At 42.1% G+C, this 9,863-nt stretch overlaps 1 protein-coding gene across 2 annotated transcripts; it reads right to left on the reverse strand.

Moving 5' to 3' along the window:
• Nucleotides 1-1,135: 1,135 nt before the first annotated feature.
• arpc1a (actin related protein 2/3 complex, subunit 1A) lies at nucleotides 1,136-9,530 on the reverse strand. Of its 2 annotated transcripts, none has more exons than XM_026171568.2 (11): nucleotides 9,199-9,530; nucleotides 8,432-8,522; nucleotides 8,049-8,153; nucleotides 7,605-7,827; nucleotides 6,592-6,699; nucleotides 6,355-6,458; nucleotides 6,114-6,222; nucleotides 5,345-5,420; nucleotides 5,058-5,251; nucleotides 2,049-2,139; nucleotides 1,136-1,959 (listed from the first exon to the last, which is right to left on the reverse strand). In XM_026171568.2, the coding sequence occupies exons 2-11, from the start codon at nucleotides 8,493-8,495 to the stop codon at nucleotides 1,921-1,923; spliced, it is 1,113 nt and encodes a 370-aa protein (XP_026027353.1). In that variant the 5' UTR covers nucleotides 8,496-8,522; nucleotides 9,199-9,530; the 3' UTR covers nucleotides 1,136-1,920. The 2 variants fall into 2 exon arrangements, with proteins under 2 accessions (XP_026027353.1, XP_026027354.1); XM_026171569.2 differs by having other exon boundaries at nucleotides 9,088-9,220.
• Nucleotides 9,531-9,863: the final 333 nt, after the last annotated feature.

Below are 9,863 nucleotides of genomic sequence, written 5' to 3' on the forward strand. Positions count from 1 at the left end.
GTGTTAACATACACAGGTCATGAACAAGATTTTTTTTTTTTTTAATTTTCATTGTAAGTGGGCTAAAGCAGTTAATTAAAAGTAGTCTAACATAAATGCTGTAATTTGATTATTTTAATAAACCATGTAACTTGGATGGATTCGATGCTGGCGTGACCATAGTGCACACGTCTGCTGTCGCTCACAGTGGTCCAAGGGAGTTTGCTCAGACACGTGAAAAATTAGAGGGAACATTACTCGTAAGTGGATATCAGGCCCTTGTAGAGCAATATTTAGCATTGTGGTCTAGACAACCCAAAATGTGATGTCCACATATGTGGACATCAGGTCCTTTGAGGTTAAAGATATTTCTTTGATTTTTTTGAAATCTTAGAAGCATTATTTACTTTTGCACCAGCTTCGGGAAGCTGTAGGTTTTGATTTCTATCTCATCTGGTCATCTTGAAGTGCCAACAAAGACAATGAAAAAGATGACCCACGATAACACCCACTATTCAGTGCGTTCACATCCCAGAATGTCAGCGGCGTACTACGTCATCCCACTCATGATTCTTCACAATTTGCAGCTCACTGTAACAGGTAAAGTATGGGGGAAGAAAGCGATAAATTTGATTGTATTGTTGCACTGAATACAATGAGAATTAAAAATCCACAGAGGATTCAAGGAGTCTTGAAAACAGTCATATCCAGGACAACTCAATCCTGTTTCACTAAAATACTAGGATGAGAAGTTGATTCCTGTGAAACTGGTGAAAGGACCAAATATAAACCTTCAGCACAGTTTAAGTAAAGACCCAATAGGCGATCGATGCGTACACCTTTCAGTAAAACCTGAATACTCTAGGAGTAGCAATCTTAGTGAACTGTGGAGGGATGCCCAACTTGTTCGTCTGTCCTTCGGCTAAATGAGCTAAAAATCATTGCGGTGACGCCGACACAGAAAGAAGATATAACCTTGTTTACTAAAAATCCGCACAGAGAAACAATGTTCCAGAATTTTTCAGAAACTCCAAGATTTGCATTTAGCTGGGCCTTCACTAACCTATGACAAGCAGAAATATGGATTACATATTGTAATTTGACACACAAACTACCATCTGTCCACATACACAAAGGAAGAGCACAGTCATTTGAGTTGAGTACTGTAAATGTATTTCATCTTTATTTCATGTCTACTCATGGTCAGTTACATAGAAATCCTCCATCTTGTGTGGTTTTAGTGTAGGAGCTACAGAGCCTAGTGTTGGCCAGCTGTCACTCCACACAGAGTTCAGACAGCTGCTTTCTCTCTCCACCATCAGATTCTGTACAACTCCCAAAAGCCAACACGCAACATGTACTCAGAATATCAGTAACCCCGGGTCCTAGTGAAAGCAAATTCGCCCGCTGAAGAATACGAACTATCCTCCAGTAAAACGTCTACTTTCGGTCTACTAAATGTTGTTATTCCGAGAGCATGTTAAGGTTAGCCTGAGGTGGAATACAGTCTGATTTTGGATAAAATGCACCTTTTAGTGTTCAACTTTTGGTACAGGAGGTTAGAGAACATAAAAACACACATTTCACGTCACGTCTAATACGTGTCAGAGGACCTTCCCACTTTGACACCTGGTTAACCTTCGTTTAAAAACAAACAAAATGGGGGGAAAAAAAAAAATCAACAGTGAAGTCACACGTCAGCTCAGCGTGTGTAGTGAGTGTATGTGTGTGAGTGAGTTTAAGCACACACTCACAAGAGTGTGTTATGGTCTGATCAGTGCTTCAGCAGACACTCGATAAAGTATGTATGTTACTGGCTGCGTGGCAGGAGTGGAGGGAGGGCCGGGGTGAGACGGAAAAGGGGCAAGAGGGGTGAGGGCAGGGGAGGAAAAGGGGGAGAAGTGAGGCCGCAGCGTCTCTCCGTTCATTCAAAAGGTTTCTTCACATAATGCGGAGACCCTGGATAGAAGCTTCTAGACTCTGAGGAGGAAAACACATGACAGAGAGTTAGTGATGGAAGACTCAGAAAAAGTTAACTCACAAAAAACACTGTTTCTGTGCATTTTTACCTTGAAGTCCCAAATGGTCATTGCTCCATCGATACCTGTGGTGCAGAACTTGCGACAATCCCTTTTGTCTCCCTCATAGATAGACACTTGGCTAAGAAACAAACACACAGGTGATGATGTTGACAAGCCTTTGTTATCGTTGTGATCTTGGTGGGAAATTTGCTAAAATGCTTATCTGCTGCTAGTTAAATGGTAGTGGTGACAAAAAGGCTTCGGGAAGTCTGTGGGTGTGGCTGAAATATCACATATAAGGTGGAAAACACCACCATCATGAATGGATTCAGTAGGTGCTTTTAATCGTTTTTTCCTGGTTGTTTTACACCTCTTTACCAGACACAATTTCACACTGTGTGCAATATTCAAATATAAATCGGACCTGCCTTTCTTATTTTTGCGTGTCTCTTGTTTCCCTGTTTTTCTTTGAGTCCCTGCTTTCACCACATTCACTCCCTGCTAACAGGCTGAGGCGTGTTAGCAAATTATGACTGAGTAGATTCCATTCTGTGCAAACATTGCTACGACAGCATTCAAGATGCTGATCTTTGACTTGATCTACAAGTTTTGCAGCAGTAAACTCTTTAGAGGAAAACAAAAACAAAACTGAAGTCTGGAGCTCTTACTGTACTTCCAAAGTAACATGAATAATCTTATCACACTGAAGAAAGCAAACAAACTTGTTTCTCAGAATATATTGCAAAATATCAGCTAATTACTGCCGGTCCTCTTGGTCACATTTGAGTGTTGCAATGCCAAACTACACCTTAAAACAATAAAAGCACTACATAAATAAAACTTCTGACCTGTGACCTAGAGATTGAAACACTTCCTGTTTGAAAACACGTAAAGCTAAGCAGATCTGACACCAGAGATCACCTGAGAATTAATTGAAATCAGCTGCTTATTGCTCTGCATTTTACTTTGAGTGATGAGTCATGTGTCTACGGCTCATCCAAATTTTGTCTGCACAATGTCTGATTGCTCACTAGAACCACATGAAGTGTGCACATTACCACAGACTACAGTGGGGCAAAAAAGTATTTAGTCAGCCACCGATTGTGCAAGTTCCCCCACTTAAAATGATGACAGAGGTCAGTAATTTGCACCAGAGGTACACTTCAACTGTGAGAGACAGAATGTGAAAAAAAAAATCCATTAATCCACATGGTAGGATTTGTAAAGAATTTATTCGTAAATTAGGGTGGAAAATAAGTATTTGGTCACCTCAAACAAGGAAAATCTCTGGCTCTCACAGACCTGTAACGTCTTCTGTAAGAAGCTTTTCTGTCCCCCACTCGTTACCTGTATGAATGGCACCTGTTTGAACTCATCATCTGTATAAAAGACACCTGTCCACAGCCTCAAACAGTCAGACTCCAAACTCCGCCATGGCCAAGACCAAAGAGCTTTCGAAGGACACCAGGAAAAGTATTGTAGACCTGCACCAGACTGGGAAGAGTGAATCTACAATAGGCAAGCAGCTTGGTGTGAAAAAAATCAACTGTGGGAGCAATCATCAGAAAATGGAAGACATACAAGACCACTGATAATCTCCCTCGATCTGGGGCTCCACGCAAGATCTCATCCCGTGGGGTCAAAATGATCATGAGAACGGTGAGCAAAGATCCCAGAACCACACGGGGGGACCTGGTGAATGACCTGCAGAGAGCTGGGACCAAAGTAACAAAGGTCACCATCAGTAACACACTACAACGGCAGGGAATCAAATCCCGCAGTGCCAGACGTGTTCCGCTGCTGAAGCCAGTGCATGTCCAGGCCCGTCTGAAGTTTGCCAGAGAGCACATGGATGATACAGCAGAGGATTGGGAGAATGTCATGTGGTCAGATGAAACCAAAGTAGAACTTTTTGGTATAAACTCAACTCGTCGTGTTTGGAGGACGAAGAATACTGAGTTGCATCCCAAGAACACCATACCTACTGTGAAGCATGGGGGTGGAAACATCATGCTATGGGGCTGTTTTTCTGCCAAGGGGACAGGACGACTGATCCGTGTTAAGGACAGAATGAATGGGGCCATGTATCGTGAGATTTTGAGCCAAAACCTCCTTCCATCAGTGAGAACTTTGAAGATGAAACGAGGCTGGGTCTTCCAACATGACAATGATCCAAAACACACCGCCCGGGCAACAAAGGAGTGGCTCCGTAAGAAGCATTTGAAAGTCCTGGAGTGGCCTAGCCAGTCTCCAGACCTCAACCCCATAGAAAATCTGTGGCGGGAGTTGAAAGTCCGTGTTGCTCGGCGACAGCCCCAAAACATCACTGCTCTCGAGAAGATCTGCATGGAGGAATGGGCCAAAATACCAGCTACTGTGTGTGCAAACCTGGTAAAGACCTATAGTAAACGTTTGACCTCTGTTATTGCCAACAAAGGTTATGTTACAAAGTATTGAGTTGTATTTTTGTTATTGACCAAATACTTATTTTCCACCCTGATTTACGAATAAATTCTTTACAAATCCTACCATGTGGATTCATGGATTTGTTTTTCACATTCTGTCTCTCACAGTTGAAGTGTACCTCTGGTGCAAATTACTGACCTCTGTCATCATTTTAGGTGGGGGAACTTGCACAATCGGTGGCTGACTAAATACTTTTTTGCCCCACTGTATATACTTTTCAAACAGAGTATGTAAGGTTGTTGCAAAACCTGTTTTTATGTATAAAGAATAGAAATAATAATAATAGAAGTGGATGCAGAACAATGGAAAGCTCCTAAAATCATCTGTTTTCTCAAACATGTGATGCCTAACAGCATTGATTCAACACTAAGTGCTCATTTACCAGCAAGCTAGTATTGATGAACTAAAATACTAGAGCCCAACATTAAAACCCATCTGTGTTTTGTACAGGCTAAAGTTTGGAGATGGGGTGTTGGTTAAAATGAATATGATTCATAATATAATTCAACTGCACCATAGGATATAGTCTCCAAAATTACCATTAAAATGTTTGCATTACCCATGCGTGCATTAGTTTTCTGGGTGACCTACGTGATGCTGTTCTGGTGCAGTGTGTCCAGGGCAGTATTGCGGTCCTCAGTGGTGGCTCTCTTGTCCATGTTCCTGAAGCGCTCCATGGCAGAGATGTTCCTCTGGATGCTCTGCTTGGGGAGGTCCAGCTTTGTCACAAATGTCAGCGCTCCACCGTCGTCGCAACGGAACAGCATCGGACAACAGTCATGACCCTGAGGAGGGAGACAGCAGAGTTACTACAGCGCTCCTGGATCACTAGAAATCTGTGCAAAGGAACATGCAGCCACCATATGCTTTATTCTTACCGCAGCTACTAGACTGTTCTCTGAAATAAAAATGACACTGAGCAGAGGAAGGAACTCCGTCTTCAGCTGTGAAGGACTAAACACAAACAAAATAAAATTAATATGGTCCGAGTGGCTGATTCGATTGCACTTAAAAAGATAAAGAGAACACAGGCACAGGCTACTGAATACTATAGTTTAAAACACCCCAAAATTAATTGTAGCTAAAGAAAAAAAAAATCATATATATTAAAGAAAAATATGGGATGGGTACCTTTGGCAACACGATGAGTGTGGGATAATTTTAAATGAATGAAAAGGGTTTTGTTTCAGATGAGATTGGGATGGATTCACTTCACTAACTGCTTTATGATTATGCAACAATGGTAATCTCTTTATGGCATTACTCAGTTTGCTTTAAAGGCCACAACATTTGCCCTTTTGTGGTCAATGTTAAGAATTCAAAGTGCAAATTGTGTTTTTACCCCCTGCATTATTTTCTGTAACTTACTCACTTGAGATGATTGTTGTTGTTTTTTTTTTTTTTACATAATTGCCGTTAGTGAATCTGTCAAATCCCACAATCAGGTGCGGAGACAACTCTAATTTCACGAGATGTGCTGACATTCAGACCCAACATCTATCAGGCGACACCATTATAATTGTGTGTGTGTGTGTATATATATATATATATATATATATAAGAAGTCAGCTTTAATTCTGACTTCTTATATAAAGAATGAGTAAACCATGTGCATTTTAGAAGAATACAGGTAACAACTAAACATACCTGGCAGTCTTAGAGCTGTCCACCACTGTGACAGTACTGTCATGGCTGACCCAGGCCAGACGGTTACCAGAAGCTGAAAAAGAGACAGAGTGGACCCAACCCCCTCCACCTAAGAAGGCACAAAACACACACAAATTGGTAAGTTCACAGAGCAACTGTAAAAGAATATCGACAAGGCTAAAAATAAATAAATAAATAATAATAAAAAAAAGGGGGGGGGGAGCAGAGGGGGGTGTCAGACCTGCTCCTCCAAATTCTGCTAGCACAGCCCCAAATGGCATCTTGCTGCCCCAGGGTGTGGGGCCTGGTTTCTCCTCCACCTCTTTAATGTAGGCTGAGAACACCCTAGAGACCAGAGAGGGAGAGATGAGCAAGGAAGCGGGCTGGAAGACAGCATGAAAAACAGAAATTGAAACCGGACAAAGCCGCCTAGCTAGTTTTCAATACTCTAATCTTCATCTCCTGAACCATCTTTTACCTGCACTTGAAGTCACATGAGCCAGCAGCCAGCAGGACATTGTTTGGATGCCAGTCCAGACTGAGGATGGTGGAGCGAACTGGCTTTTTGATGTGCTTGCTAACCCACCTAAAACCACACGAAGAAGCAAAGTTTTTATAGCAGGACATGTAAATATTTAAACCCCACAAACAAAAAAACGACTCATCAATTATGAGGCACAGCAAAAATAAAAGGGAAGTAATAAGTACAGGGTGGAGGAAAAAAAACAAGTCCTTTAATCCTGGGAGTGTATCTTCATCAGCTGGTTGGAATGCAACGCTTTGCTCTTACACTAGGTGAAGACATTCAATTCCCAGTTCGTTTTAAACTGGACCACACCCCCTACCTCTACATTTGCATGACGACTTCCTTGCAGCACTGCACTCTCTCTGCGCCAGAGATAAGTAGAGAGCACCAGAGAAAGGCTGCCCTTCACCTAATGCTCTGTTAACATCCTCACATAATTATAGCCTTCACTGGGTTTGTGCTGTGATTGCTTAGCACACATGTATCACCCTCATTCTTCTTTAAATGCTATCAGAACATGCCAACGAAAGAAAATCAACTCTACTTTTGTGTTCATGACATTTACAGGTGTAGCGTTATTATAACTATAATGATAAGTATCATTTCTGTAATGATATTGGTAGCAAGTCAATGTGGCTACCAACAGAATTTTTCACAGTCTATAACTGCTGAGAGAGACATGCCTCCCAACTCTTGATGACGCACTTCTGTATGAAAGTTCAAGCCACACCTCAGATAAGCGTTTCACACAGGCTGTGTGGCTGCTCTGACCTGTTAAAGCAGGTGTGAAAATTGAGGTAAAGCAGTTTGGTCTGGACGTATAGGTTCAAAATAATGCACTAATAATTCAAATAAATTGCAATACTGAACTTAAATGCTGCACTTTCAAAGAAAGACATTATTCACAACATTCACCAGAACATCGGTGCATTTAAATCATGCCACTGCTGGATTAATAGTCTCACCAATCGTTCTCGGACTCAAAGTAGCAGACAGAGATGAGTCGAGCACCGCTGCCCACTGCAAACTTGTTCTCCAATGGAGACCACTTGACGAAGGTGGCCGCTCTGTTGATCCTGAGGATGACCAGTGTGGGCTTCCATACCCCCTCCTTCTGGGACCACACATAGGCATTACGGTCTGCTCCACATGTCACTATGCGGTCACTTTTGGGAGCCCAGTCAATGCCTATAACACAGCCAATATGCAGTCACTAACAACTCTACTAATAGCTTAGACAAAAAGAAACCCCTTTAGGATCACACAATCCCACCTTAGCTGTGGTTTTACTTATTAAAGAATTCTTCAGAAACATTAATTTTACTGACATGTTGGGTGAGACGTGGACTGAAACGTCACGTTAAATAAGTAAAACAAACGATCAGTCTTAAAAACATCTGATTAACCACCTGTTATATGGCCATTGTGTTCCTTCAGTTCATGGGTCTTAACCCACTGGTTGCCACTCTTCTTGTAGATATGAACTTCATGGTTATTGGGACTAATGGCAATTTCTGAAGGAAAACAAAACAGAAGAAACCAGCTGGTTAACAGGATGAGCACACAGATAACAAACAAGTTAGACCAGTTTTCTGATACATGCCAAATTCCAACCTGTGTTACCCAAAATAAACTGAGTCAATCTTATCTCTGTTCAGATGAAATTGCTCTAACAGCATTCTTTGTAGTTGTGATCTGACCACCCAATGAAGACAAAGACTTTAAGACCTTAACCTTGAAATGTGTTGTGTTAAAGTGAGCATTTCTCATAGCTACAGTCTCAGAGCCTTACGTGTCCTGTCGCGGTTCCATGCGTGGCAGGTGATGGGTTCCAACAGAAACTGATGAAGGGACATGTTTGGGTGTGGTCCTTAAGTTGAACTCTGCGAAGCAAAAACACACAGCAAAAACTCACAAAGCAAAGCAAAACACGGCAAACACACTCCCAGCCAGCAGGAGACCAGAACGATGTCTCGGTAGACTTAAAAACTAAACAAATTACAGCATACATAATGGAAGCTGCTGGTTCACTGCTCACATAGGACAGCTAGTTAACTGTTAACTTTTAAAGCACCCTAACTCGTAATGTACGTGTTAGCCGCTAGCTTGGATTCTTTAGATAAACCCTGTCACCGAGAAGCTTTCTTTACTAGTTTCTCTTAAATAATAATGGCAAATTAACGTTAGCAAGCTGACTTTCACTTAAGTCCTTTTTCGCCCCAAACAGACGTACAACATTCTTCTAAACCAGTACGGACTTGCTAAGCTAGCTCCGGTAATATTACCATTACTAGGTCAGCTGCTTCCCTCGGTAAATTAACATTAGCAAAACGTTTCTAGCAAGTCAATCAAATTGCTAGCTCACATTTCGCCGGTGTTACACAGACCTAATAGCAAGATGGGGAATTTTGAGGGATATAATGACAACGACTGTGTCCACACGCTTACCAGAAGGCCTCCTTTCTAAGATTATTTTTTCCTCGTACAAGAAGCCTTTACTCCCGGTGACAGCTAGACCATTAGCCTGTCCATCCCACTAGCCTCCATATGCTAACTTACCTCGTCAGTCCGGTTCTCCCGAGTGTTGAACTCTTGTTAGCCGGTGAGCTAAATCACGCTAGCGGGGGGAAAGGTTAGATTAGGAGTGGACCTGAATTCGCGGACTCTGGTCAGTCGACACGAATTCGTCCAGGAATGTTGAGGGGAATGTCAAGACGGCCAGCAGGATACGACTGGGAGCATCCGGTAGCTAAAACTCTGCAGCAAAACCCGTGGATGCCAGGCTGACAGCTAGCTTAGCATCATTACGCTAGCTGTTACATTCAAGTGAATAACCTCGTTCACGTCGCTAGATCTCACGTTACTCCTAGCCCGAGAAGAGCTCCTCTGGTGCTTTACCCAGAGTGCTTTAAACGGTTACAAAACAGCACAGACTTGTGGCCGTTGTATCAGTGTTGTATTAAACACGACTAGAGGACTTCATCAGGCTTAGATGGTGTGTTTTGTCTGATAATGTGTGAATAATGCTTGTGAAGCTCGCACACAAGAATTTCACTCACATGTGCTGTACCAATGTACCTGCACATGTGATGTGACAATAAAAGTGATTTGATTTGATTTGCCAAAACACAGAATCACCGACTCGGAATTTTAAAACCAGGTTTTAAATATTTATGGTACTGTAAAATTCTTGACCCACCCCTAGTTTCTCTGTATTTAGCTTT

Source organism: Astatotilapia calliptera, chromosome 6 (genome assembly GCF_964374335.1).
Source record: "Astatotilapia calliptera chromosome 6, fAstCal68.1, whole genome shotgun sequence".
NCBI lineage: Eukaryota > Metazoa > Chordata > Actinopteri > Cichliformes > Cichlidae > Astatotilapia > Astatotilapia calliptera.